The sequence below is a fragment of the Ovis canadensis genome, chromosome 3 (assembly GCF_042477335.2).
Source record: "Ovis canadensis isolate MfBH-ARS-UI-01 breed Bighorn chromosome 3, ARS-UI_OviCan_v2, whole genome shotgun sequence".
NCBI classification, from domain to species: Eukaryota; Metazoa; Chordata; class Mammalia; order Artiodactyla; family Bovidae; genus Ovis; species Ovis canadensis.
In genome coordinates this window covers 14,082,930-14,095,878 of record NC_091247.1, presented here as the reverse complement: position 1 = coordinate 14,095,878, position 12,949 = coordinate 14,082,930, and the positions used below count along the sequence as shown (strand labels likewise).

At 50.8% G+C, this 12,949-nt stretch overlaps 1 protein-coding gene across 16 annotated transcripts in view; it reads left to right on the top strand.

Moving 5' to 3' along the window:
• DAB2IP (DAB2 interacting protein) overlaps positions 1-7,942 on the top strand; it is a 210,505-nt gene extending 202,563 nt beyond the window's left edge. For 9 of the 16 annotated variants that reach the window (XM_069582530.1, XM_069582528.1, XM_069582533.1 and 6 more), the window contains 2 exons: positions 3,982-4,069; positions 4,897-7,942. In XM_069582530.1, the coding sequence (XP_069438631.1) occupies positions 3,982-4,069; positions 4,897-5,064 (256 nt within the window). In that variant the 3' untranslated portion in view covers positions 5,065-7,942. The remainder of the gene's footprint in view (positions 1-3,981; positions 4,070-4,896) is intronic. The other 7 variants (XM_069582535.1, XM_069582534.1, XM_069582542.1 and 4 more) reach the window with 1 other exon arrangement.
• The last annotated feature ends 5,007 nt before the right edge of the window (positions 7,943-12,949 follow it).

The following is a 12,949-nucleotide window of genomic DNA, read 5'->3' as shown; positions in this document are numbered from 1 at the left end:
TCCTCCTTTATGGCAGTAACACCAAGTGCGAGGCAACAGTGCGCACTGACGTGTTAGTTTCCGTGGTACAGGAGCATAGATTTAGCAGGTGTGCAGTAAATATGATGTTTCCCAGCCTGGCCTCGTGCTTTGTCCACTATTAAAAAATCCTTCCTTAATTCCTCCTGTGTACACTACCTGCTTCTCTGCTCCTAATTATCGTTTACTTGATTGACCTGTGGGTTTCCTCTCTATAAAATGGTTAGCGTGAGCAGAGGGCCTATAACCGGGGTGACAAGGAGCCCACTGTTCACTCAACTGCCAGCTCTGCTCTTGGCTCACCTCATGTGTGTGACTCCAAAAGAGAAAACACTTTTTAACCTAACCACTTCTTTCTCACCCTGTTCTTTGAAGGATGCATCTTTTCCTGAATTCAGTGGCTTACTTAACATTTATTTCTACTACCCAGTCCTGGTGTATTTCCTCCCTACTGTAAATGTTAACCAGGTCAATTTGGTTGATAGTGTTGTTCAGATCTTCTGTATCTTTAGTGGGTTTTCTGTGTACTTATTTACTGTTCTGCCAGTTATTTAGAAAAGGATAATGAAGTTTCTAATCATAATTACGAATTTATTTCTTCTTTCATTTCTGTTGGTTTTTACTTTATAGTCACTGAAACTTTATTTTTAGGTGCGTACAGATTTAGACTTATCATGTGCTGTTGACGAACTGACCCTTTATCGTTACAAGATCATCTTGTAATATTCCTCCTAACATCCTCATAATTATCCCTCATAATACTCCTTTCTATGAAGTCCACTTTGATATTAATACAGCTACCTTTAACTTTTTTTTTAATTGACATTAGCCCATTATATCCTTTTTCATCCTTATACTTTGAACAAAGCTATGTCCCTCCCTCACTACATAAAGTGAGTTTCTGTCACAGACACCTTATTCTTCCTGCTGTTTATCTAATCTTAGTTTCTGCCTTTGAGTTGGAATGTTTAGACTATTTACATTTCTTGTAATTGTGAGTATAATTATGTTTAAACCTATTATCTTGCTACTTGTTTTCTCTTTGTACCATCTGCTCCTTTTCCGGCCCTCTTCTAGATTGACTTCTTTTTATGATTCCATCTTACCTCCTTTATTGGCATATTAGCTGTATCTTGTTGCCTGAGGGGCAGAGGTTGGAAACTGTTTGTAAGGGGTGGATAGTAGATATCTAGGCTTGGCAGGCCATAGGACGTCTGTCACAGCTGTGCACCTCTGCTGTTTTAGAAGGATGTGCACGGTGTGGCCGTTTACCAAAGCGAGCAGTGGACAAGATTTTGCCCTTATGTGGGCTATACTAGCAGGGACTATGATGGGATTTTTGTTCTTCTGTCCTTAATGTATTGATATCACTTTTCCTCTGGCTGATTTGCAGATTTCTTCCTTTATCGTCGATTGCCAACAATTAGATTACGAAGTGCCTTGACGTGTTTTCTTGTTTCTGGAGTTTGAGCTGTTGGATCTGTGGGTGTAGGGTTCTGCCTCCCCAGGCTGTTTTCTGGAATTCTCATTGCACGTATATTAGTCTTCTTTATATTGTCCCACGTCCTACCGGTGCTGCTTTATTTTTAAATTTTTTTCCTGTGTCTTATCTTGGATTGTTACAGTGTGCCTTCACGTTCATTCGTGGTTCAGTGTCCAGTCTGTTACTCCTATCCAGTATTTTTTTCATTTCAGATGTATTTTTTGCCTCTAAACTTTCCGTTTGGTTTAAATCCCATCCGTTTCTCTTCTCATCTTGCTCATGCTTTTCCTCTGTTTTCTTGAGCACATAGAATATATTTACAACAGTTGTTCTAACGTCCTTGTCTACTAATCCTGTCATCTGACATTTCCAAGTCTGTCTTGATTGATGTTCTTCCTGGTTAAGGGTTATGTTTTCCTACTTCTCTGCATGCTTGGTGAGTTTTGGTTAGATGCCAGACATTGTGATTTTTTTTTTTACGTAGCTGCTGGATGTCTTATGTTCCTTTAAGTACCTGGGCGCTTTGTTCTGGGACACAATGAAGTTGGAGGAGTCTGTCTGATTCTTTCCGAGGTTAGTTTGTAAGCTCTGTTGGGGTGGGTCTTGGGTAGGCTTTAGTCCAGAGCTAATCAGGCTCTGTGTTTACTAACCCAGGAGTGTTTTTACTGCCTGGAATGACCCTAAACTATTTTAGGGTTAGTTTTGTGTATTCCTTTCCAGTGGCTCTCGCCTGTTTTTCTCACAAACATGCAGACCAGTTCTCAGCCAAAGCCCCAAGGGGACCCCTCAGGAGATGGGTAGAGTCTTCTGTCGCATCCTCCCCAACCCCGACCCTCCATCCTCCCCGGTACCCTGACCCTCTGTGATCACTTCCGTCCTTTGCTTGCCTGGACTCTCAGCAGTGGGCGGGGCTCCCCTCACGTGTTCCCATCTCTTGGGAGTCCCGTGCTATACTGCGCTGCCTGTTTTTCAGTGTCTGGAAACCTTTGTTTCATATATTTTGTTCCGTTTCCTAGTTTGGTGTTTCTGTGGCAGGAGGTTAAACCCAGTGCCTGTTATTCCACCATAGCTGGAAAGAGAAGTTTCTCCCACTTCCCCCATTGCTTCCACCTCCTCCTCTTCATCCAGGCTTTGCTCAGTGTCTTATGTTCCTGTGACAAAGGAACGCCCACCCCCGACCTTGGCAGGATCTCACACCCCTTCTCCTCAACCCCGATCCCACTGGCTTTTCATGACAGTCCTGTGTGGTACCTGCCCCTGCACCGCTGACCTTCCTGTGTGTCTGCTATGAGATGGGCTAAGTGCTTGCCTGGGGCTTAGATGCTGTGCTGCACCGAAGTCCCGAGGGTAGAGACAAAAGTAAAGCCGTGCGTGCTCAGTCGCGTCTGACTGTTCTGCAGCCCCATGGACTGTAGTCCACCAGGTCCCTTTGTCCATGGGGTTTTCCCGGCAAGAATACTGGAGTGGGTTGCCATGTCCTCCCCCAGGGGATCTTCCCAATGCAGGGATCCAACCCGCACCTCCTGCATTGCAGGCTGATTCTTTACCCCTGAGCCAGCTGGGAAGCCCAAAGAAAGCAGTAAGTGAACTCATCTGAGAAGAGCATAGAGCAAGAATGACGGGCTGAGGCAGAGCCCTGGGAACCCTGCGGTCCTTGGGGGAGACAGGACAAGGAGTCTCCAGAGCAGTGGCCGGGGAGCTAGGATTCAGGCCCAGAGAGAGCAGGGGGAAGTTAGGGGTGATCAGCAATGACGGACAGGTCTGTGAGAGACCAGCAGGGCGAGACCAGGGATGGTCTCAGGGCGGGAGCAGCTGGCAGCAGGCCCACGCCGGCCCTCGTTCTGAACTTTTGGACACCGTGATCCTCATGTCGTCCCAGCTCGTCATCCACCCAACAGCCCTTGCCTGCCCTGCGGTGTCCCGTTCAGCTGCACCCCACCCTCCAGGATGGTTAGCCGCTTCCCGGTCTCTGTTCCCGTGGCTCCTGAGGGTAGCTGCTGTCTCCCTGCGCCTTGTGGCTTCATCCTGCCACCTCGAGTACCCGGTGCAGCCTCAGCGAATAGAGTGGGTGGAGAAAGTTCTTGAGCCCTGCAGGGCCTCTGTTCCCCACTCAAACCACAAGTCTCATGATGTGACACCACTTGCCCAGCCCTGGGGTGCGTGAGGATCTAATACCCACCCCACCCCCTTGGCTCCTGGAGGAACATCAGAAGGGGGCCATGCCAGGGGCTTCTGGGGATTTGGGGACAGAATCTGGGGCAGGTGAAATGTAAGGAAGGAGCAGGCTCAGCCCGCGTCGGGTGGCGGAGGCCACCTCCGTCCCAGGCAAGGGTGGGAGGTGAGTCTGTGGTCCAAGGAGGGGCTCTCCTAGTGTGTCCCCCTCTGTGAGGGCGTGATGACTTGTTCCCACGAGGCCCCACACTCACCCCCTCACTTGCACCCTCAAATGCCGGCCTGACTGTCCTTGTATCTGGTAACAGGTTGATGTCAGTGGAGGAGGAGCTGAAGAAAGACCATGCGGAGATGCAAGCAGCTGTAGACTCCAAACAGAAGATCATTGATGCTCAGGTGTGGGGCTCCGGCCTTTCGGACAGCCGCAGGTGTTAAAGGACCTGGGATTAGGAGGAGGTGGCTTCGCAGAAGCGAAGGAGGATAGGAGATCGGTATCTCTGCCTCAAGAAGTCGGAGTCAAGGGTCTCAGTGGACCACAAGCTCACTAGGATAGGCTTTGAAAAGGGCGGGACCGCTCCTCCCCTGCTTGGGCAGCTTAGTTAGGTCTTACCTTTCACCAGGTGTTCTGACCAGAGTAGAAGCTGCTGGGAGGGGAATGGGGAAGGCTGGGTGACAGCAGGCTGGGGACAGAGAACAAGGGAACTCTTGTGCAGACCCTTGGCTTCCCAATGCGTTGAGGGAGGAAGACAGTTGAGAGACTGGCTTCCAGTCTCCTTCATCCAGGTCTGTGCCCTTTTCTTCTCCAGGGCCAGTCCTTGCTCAGTCGGGAAACTGCACAGGCTGATGGGAGCTGTGACCTGTGTGTTACACACACACACACACACACGCACACGCACATGAGTGAGCGTGCCTGCCCTCGGGGCTTCAAGGAGCTGGCACATGACACCACTAGGGCTGTTGGGGTGAGAAGCAGGTAATGAGGTAGGGACACGAGGAAGGTGGGCTCTCTGAAGTCCTCTCCCATGAGGGCGAGCTGCCTCCTCCCAGCTTCAGGAACTCTGCATCCTCGGTGTTTGTCCTCCCAGCCACCTCACTCCCCGCTCTTGTAGGCAGCCACAGCTCCGGGGAGACCCCTTTCCCAGCACGGACCCCGCGCCACCCCCCCTACCTTGGGCCCAGCAGCCCATGGCTCAACCCCTGCTGACGCCCTCTTTGTTCCACAGGAGAAGCGCATCGCCTCACTGGATGCAGCCAACGCGCGCCTCATGAGCGCCCTGACGCAGCTCAAAGAGAGGTACAGCATGCAAGCCCGTAACGGCCTCTCCCCCACCAACCCCACCAAATTGCAGATTACTGAAAACGGCGAGTTCCGAAACAGCAGCAATTGTTAACCTGCCCGAGGAGGGGAGGACTCTGGTGGCCCAGGGCGGGGTCTCAGCCTGGGGAGGAGCAGCGCCGGGGGCCCAGAGGCCGAGGCTCACCTCCCCCCCTCCACCCGCGGCCCAGGAGGCGGCTGCAGAGGGAGCCGCGAGAGACTGACGCAGTGCAAGCGGGGGACACCGGCCCGCTCCCCCGAGAAGCGTGTTGGGCGCAGGCTGGGGAGTGGGTGCAGCCTAGCGCGGGCAGGGGCCTGTCGCAGTGTCTGTTTTGGGTGTTGAACTTGGTGCGCGTCCCCTTTCCTCCTTCACCTGGCTGAGTGCATGTACCCCCGCCCCGACACACCACTCCTCCACACAGGGGGAGCCACCCGGAGAGTTGGAGGGTCAGAGAGCCAGGGGTCTCCTGCCGTGGCTTCCCCTCGCCTCCCAGAGACCCAGGACTCCCGGGCAGCCAGGCGCTGCCTTGTGGGACCTGTCACTCGGTTCCAGAAGCCAACAGGCTGGTCAGCAGGCAGACAGAGGGTGGGGAGGATGGAGCTGCCAGAGCGCTGTGTCCCCTCGCCTGTCTGCACCCTGAGCACCTGCCAGTGCATGCTTGGGGCCCCCTCCTGGCTGTGCGGAGCCGAGGCATCACCCCCACACCTGTCCCCAGCCCCTCGGCCCGCCCCCTCCCGCCCGAACTCTGTCAGATAGAAGGTCTATAGACCCAGTGAGGATCTCAGCTCTTCCTTCTGGGCCCTCGTACCCATGGGAAGATCAGAGCCTCCCTCACTTGCCACAGGGGCCCAGGCTGATGTGCTGGGCTCCCCCCCGAAGCCAAAGATCTGGGCAGAGCTGGCCCAGGTGGCACCGTAGCAGTGGCCGCCTGTCTCCCAGAGCTTGCGTGACCACGCGGTGGCCCCACAGAGAGTGGCCAGCAGGTACACCCCACCCCACCCCACCCCACCCCCGCCCTCCCTAGAGACAGGCTGAGCTTTCCTGGTGGATGGTTAGAAAAAGAATTCTAGTGCCCACAGGCCCTGAGAAGGTGGATAACTGTGATTTTTTTTCCTTTCACAGTATGCATTAGAAACAAAAGCCCGCTTGCTCGCTTGCTGGAACACAGGGGCCTTTTAAATTGAGCGTGCGCACTGCATGGGAAATAGCGGCCCTGGAGGATGTTAGACTTGCTCCCTCTCCAAGACCGCGGCAGCCTGCACCCGCCCCCTTGCGTGCGGCCGGCCTCTGCCTCACCCTCCCGGGCCCACCGAGGACCCAGGCGCTGCAGACAGGGGAGGGGAGGGGCCCACCCACGGCTGGGGCCGGTTTCCCTCAGCCCCAGGCTGTTCTGTAGCTTGTGGGCCCTCCCCACTACCCCCCCGCTCCCACCCTTGCGGGACATAAGTGGGCAGGAACTTGGGTCTCTCTCGTCCTTGTTCCCACCCCTGACCCTAGGGAATCTTGGGGCCAGAGCTGGGGCATCCATCCCACAGCCAGGAGCCACCCCGACTGCCTTCAGCCGTGGGAAAGCTGGGGAGTCACCCCTTCCTGCCTTTGGGGCGGGAGCCGCTCCACCAGGACCCAGAGTTGGGGAGCAACAGGGGCTGGGTGGCTCAGACCACACTGCACCCCATCCTGGGGTGGAACCTGCAGCTCAGTTAGCCCAGAGACCTGCTGGTGGGGAGAGGTCAGGACCCCCCGAAAGGTCACAGACCTCAGGAAGGCAGGCCGTGGCGGGTGGAGGCCCTGCCCCACTCCTCTGGCCGCATAGGCAAGGCCTGGCCCCAGGGACGTCAGCCTCTGGTTCCGACGCACCCCTCTTCTGCCTGGCGAATGCTCCCCACCCGCCCCCCACCCCTCTCCCGCGGATGCCTCATTGAGCGTTGAGCGACCTCGGATTCATCCGAGCGCCTCTTAGCAATACAGGGGGAGGGTCCCAGGGCCTGCACAGCCAGGCTCCGGAGGCCGGTGCTGGCGGCCCTTGGCCTGGGTTGCGAGCTCTCGGGCCGAGAGCCTTATCTACTTAGTGCAAAAACTGTAAAAGTGTACAGACTCTCCACAGATTTTTATCTGAACTGCAAGTCTGACGATTTTTGTAAATGTTCTTGGTGTTTGACTGTAATGTAACTATTTCACCCAATGGTTGTACATAGTCCTTCAGTCCTGGTGCTGCCGAGGGCTGCCCGGGACCGCTGCTCTCTGGCGGTTTTTTATTTTATTTTTAATCTAGATGACAGTATTGGGCAGGAGGCAGAGGTCAGAGGTCGGGGATCTGGGGGTTGGCATTTTGCAGTGTGCTGTCTGGGTGGCTGGGGAATGCGCGCCCCCTCTGGGTCACCCTGAACCTGCGTCCCTGAGGGAGGGATGGGGGGGCCGGGGGTCCCAAGCCCAGTGCACCCCCACCCCCACCACCAGAGAAGGCTGTCCCCCGGCCCTCTCCTGCCAACAGAGAGGCCTGACTTTCCGCCTAACTTTTATGTTTAGGGTGAAGGAAACTGCCAAACTTTCTTTGAGTGAAGACTCTTTCCAACCGCCCAGAATGAGGGTGGGGAACCCAGGGCAGAGCTCCAGGCGACCCCCACCCTGCAGAGCATCTGCCCCGGTGTACACCTCTCACCCCCTCCCACCCCATCCGTCTGCGTAAGGCAGACCCCAGGGAAACAGCCCCTCTTTTTCTACACACTCTCCCAGCTCCCCCAGCCCCACTCCACCTCCCGCCCCGCCTTTTGTAAGTATGTGAAAAGGAAAAAAATGCAAACGTTGGAGTCTTGGCCAGAGTGCCTCCCTCCAGCTGTGACTCTAACTATGTAATAATGTACAGAGAAAGTTGTTGGTGTTCTAAGACTGTGTGGCTGTGCAATTTCTGTACATTTGCAATTAGAAATATTAAAGATTTATTTAGCTATTTTAAGCCTGACTCGCCTCTCCATGCAGCTGTGTCTCGAGCTTTTCCAGAAGTGACCCCCGAGTCATAGACTGACACTGTTTTGTACCAGGGGACCCCAGCACTTGGTTCACCCCAGTGGCAGTTGAGGGTCGGGAAGGAGGACTGGGGTCTCTTTCTGGAACCGGAAATCTGCCCCAGCCCCTGAAATCTGGCTCAAGGAGGGAAGGAGCTTGGTCCAGAGTCACTAGCAGGTTGTGACTGAACGAGACATAAAAAAGCCTCTGATACCTGAGATGCCCCAATGCATGACCTCCTTCCTGCCCGCAAGGCTGAACCCAGGGCCTTTGCTGGGAACAAGCCAGTGCCCAAGCCCCTCGGCTGTGCCTGCACAAGGTGAGGACTGCAGGAGGGAGAAACTCCCCTTTCAGACCGGGCCCCTGGGTTCCCATCTGCCCTGTTCACCATGGTGCCTCTTCGCAGACCTCCCAGCCAGATGCTCTTGCTGCTCTGAGAGCCACCCTCCTACCCCACGGGGCGGGGGTGGGGGGCACCACAGCGACCCTCTGCCCTGGTCACCACCAGCTGGGCAGCCCTGCCCTCACTGCTCCATCCCTGCAGCGGCGATGGAGAGGCAGCCCCGGCCACCACCTTGCTTTCACCCCTCCTCACTCTTCAGCCCTTGCTGCTGCTGCTCACAGCTTTTAGAGCACCAGCTCTCCACCTGCTCATCACCTGCTCCAGGAAGGCTGTCTTCCCTCAGACAACGTTTTTTAAAGTGTACTGTCTGCAGGGACCTGCCATCTCCACCTCCTGCCCTTTCCCCAGCCCTCTGTCACCTGGCTTACCTGTCACACCTCTACCACCGCATTGCCCACAACCTCAGTGCTTCTGCACTGCTGACCCTGGTCCCTCTGCTGGGGCGATGCTCTGTAAATAAAAAATTCAAGGAAATAGCAATAGATGCAACAGAAAAAATTTTCATGTTGACAGAGGCACTAACAATGAAGCCACAAGAGCCGTGACCTTCCGCATGTGGATTAAGGAGCATCAGATAGAAAGCAAAAACTGCCAGAAATGCAAGAGGAAGAGAAATCGACAAAAACATAATTGCATTTGAGACTAACACACCACCAGTATTAGTTTATGACAGATCAAGGAAACATTAAGAACTCAGAGGATTTTAATAATTAATAAAGTTTAATAAGCAGGAATACATCAAGCTCTTACCCTAGAGAGAACACACCTTGTTTCCAGTATACTTGGAACATTACCCAAAACTGACTGCATACATCGAGATAGGAAAACCTCAGAGAGTCGGCCAAAGAAACAGTTTGGGCCACATTTTGTACCTTGAAGCAATAAAACTAGAGATCACTTTAAAAATGTTTACTTGGTTTTTCTATCAGAAAGTTTAAAAGCTATTGAATCAGTAAGATTAGGTTTTTAAGAGAAATAGTCTTCTAATTAAGGTAAATAGATGACATGTATTCATCTATACTGACAGGAAAGGACCGAAAAGATTATCACTCACAAGATCAGAAATAACGTGGAAGGAGATAGCAGTATTTAAGAGAATTTGAAAGGCTTTGGCAGCTGAAAGTTGACGAAAGATCATTGACTAAGTTAGCAGAGAGAGAAATGAACCAGAAATGAACTGATTAGCCCTGTGGGGCCCCAGTGTGATGGGGCGGGGGGGGGGGGGGGGGGGGGGGAGGGGAGGGCCAAGCAAGCGTCTTTGTTTAGTCACTAAGTCATGTCTGACTCTGCAACCCCATGAACTGTAGCTCACCAGGATCCTCTGTCCGTGGGATTTCCCAGTCAAGAATACTGGAATACATTTCCTTCTCCAGGAGATCTTCCCAACCCAGAGATCAAATGGATGCATTGCAGGTGGATTCTTGGCCACTGAGCCACCTGGGAAACCCTCAAGCAAGGGTACCAGGTTGGAAATGGGGGAACCAGACTCCAGTCTTCTCCCTGTGTTCTGCACAGCCAGGAAAAAATCCTCTTTGCCACCTCACCTTGTAAGGAGCTGGACAGACCCTAGAGCAATCGAGCCAGGTAGGCTCTGGACGTGGGGACACCAGGCAGAACAGAGAGCTCTGAGAGGTACAGGTCTAAAAGGAGGAGGGACGGATGAAGTGAGCTGCCCTCAAGAGTGCCCAGCCCACCAGCACCTGCAAGGCTCCCAGAATGCCCAGGACTAGGCATCTGACCCCCAGACAGATGACTGGAACATCCTTCACTGGAAAAACTGGCTTTGGAGAAAAGGCCTCCACATATTTCTCAATGTAAAGACTGTATCACTGTTCCAACATCCTACAACGACACAGATCAGTGTGTACTGGGCCTTTGTACACACACACACACACACACACACAAAGAGCACAGATAGCCAGGACCCCTCAGACAGCAAACCTTCCAACAAATAAAAGAAACTAGATATTAATTTCCCCAGGCCTTTGCTTCACTAGTCCTAACAGACTCCCCTATTTGCAAATATAATAGCTTAAAAAGTTTCAAGGAAGAGTCCAAATCAACTGGCCAAAGAAAAGACACGAGAGACAGAGACAATGTAGGAAAGAGAAGAGCATTAAAAAAACAACCCTCCACCAAAATATAATATCCTTAGGGAGATAAAATAAGAATAGGATGTTTAAAAAAAAAAAAACAACAAAACCTAGATCACAAAAGAGCTTCTATTAGATTTTTTGTTTAATCCAAAGATAAAATATCTAATGGGAGTAACAGAATACAAAGTTGAAGTATTCTTCCAGAAATAGAAAATGGGAGTGAGACCTAGTCTTCAGCCAATGCTACAAAGCTACAGTAAACAAAACAGCATGGTATTGGCACAAAAACAGACATACGGCTCCATAGAACAGAATCCAGAAATAAATCCACATCAGATCAGTTCAGTTCAGTCACTCAGTCATGTCCGACTCTGCGACCCCATGAATCACAGCACGCCAGGCCTACCTGTCCATCACCAACTCCCGGAGTTCACTCAGACTCACGTCCATTGAGTCAGTGATGCCATCCAGCCATCTCATCCTCTGTCGTCCCCTTCTCCTCCTGCCCACAATCCCTCCCAGCATCAGGGTCTTTTCCAATGAGTCAACTCTTCGCATGAGGTGTCCAAAGTACTGGAGTTTCAGCTTTAGCATCATTCCTTCCAAAGAAATCCCAGGGCTGATCTTCAGAATGGACTGGTTGGATCTCCTTGCAGTCCAAGGGACTCTCAAGAGTCTTCTCCAACACCACAGTTCAAAAGCATCAATTCTTCGGTGCTCAGCCTTCTTCACAGTCCAACTCTCACATCCATACATAACTACTGGAAAAATCATAGCCTTGATTAGACGGACCTTAGTCGGCAAAGTAATGCCTCTGCTTTTTAATATGCTGTCTAGGTTGGTCATAACTTTCCTTAGGCGTCTTTTAATTTCATGGCTGCAGTCACCATCTGCAGTGATTTTAGAGCCTGAAAAAACAAAGTCTGACACTGTTTCCACTGTTTCCCCATCTATTTCCCATGAAGTGATGGGACCGGATGCCATGTTCTTCATTTTCTGAATGTTGAGCTTTAAGCCAACTTTTTCACTCTCCTCTTTCACTCTCATCAAGGGGCTTTTTAGTTCCTCTTCACTTTCTGCCATAAGGGCGGTGTCATCTGCATATCTGAGGTTATTGATATTTCTCCCAGCAATCTTGATTCCAGCTTGTGTTTCTTCCAGTCCAGCGTTTCTCATGATGTACTCTGCATATAAGTTAAATAAGCCAGGTGACAATATACAGCCTTGATGTACTCCTTTTCCTATTTGGAACCAGTCTATTGTTCCATGTCCATTTCTAACTGTTGCTTCCTGACCTGCATACAGATTTCTCAAGAGGCAGGTCAGGTAGTCTGGTATTCCCATCTCTCTCAGCATTTTCCACAGTTTCTTGTGATCCACACAGTCAAAGGCTTTGGCATAGTCAATAAAGCAGAAATAGATGTTTTTCTGGAACTCTCTTGCTTTTTCCATGATCTATCGGATGTCGGCAATTTGATCTGGTTCCTCTGCCAACTACAGTCAATTAATCTTGGACAAAGGAAGCAAGAATATACAATAAGAAAAAGTCTCTTCAGCAAATGGTGCTGGGAAGGCTGGACAGCTCTACAGAAATCAATAAAGTTAGAACACACACTCACACCATATACAAAAGTCAGCTCAAAATGACCTAAAGGCTTAAGTATAAGAGTGACACTATAAAACTCTTAGAAGAGAACATAGGTAAAACATTCTCTGACATAAATCCTAGGTCAATCTCCCAAGGCAATATAAATAAAAGCAAAATTAAATGAATGGGACCTAACCAAACTAGCAAGCTCTTGTACAGCAAAGGAAACCATTAAAAAAATGAGAAGACAACCTGTGGAATGGGAGAAAATACCTGCAAATGATGTGACTGACAAGGGATTAATTTCCAAAATATACAAACAGCTCATACAACTCAATATCAAAAACAAAGAAACCAACCCAATCAAAAATGGTCAAAAGATCCAGAAGTAGACATTTCTCCAAAGAAGATATACAGATGGCCAATAGACGCATGAAAAGATGCTCAACGTTGCTAATTATTAGCAACACAAATCAAAACTACAATGAGGTATCACCTCACATTGGTCAGAATGGCTTTCACCAAAAAGTCCACAAATAACAAATGCTGGAGAGGGTATGGGGCAAAGGGAACCCTCTGACGCTGTTAGTGGGAATGTAAATCGGTGCAGCCACTATGGAGAACAGTATGGAGGTTTCCTTAAAAACTAGAAATAGAGTTACCATATGATCCAGTGATTCAACTCCTGGACATATATCCAAAAAGATAATTCTAATTCAATAAGATACATGCTCCCAATGTTCATAAAAGCACTATTTATAATAGCCAAGACTTATAAGCAACCTAAATGTCCATAAACAGATGAATGGATAAAGAAGATGTGATATATATACACACTGGACTATTACTCTGCCATAAAAAAGAATGAAA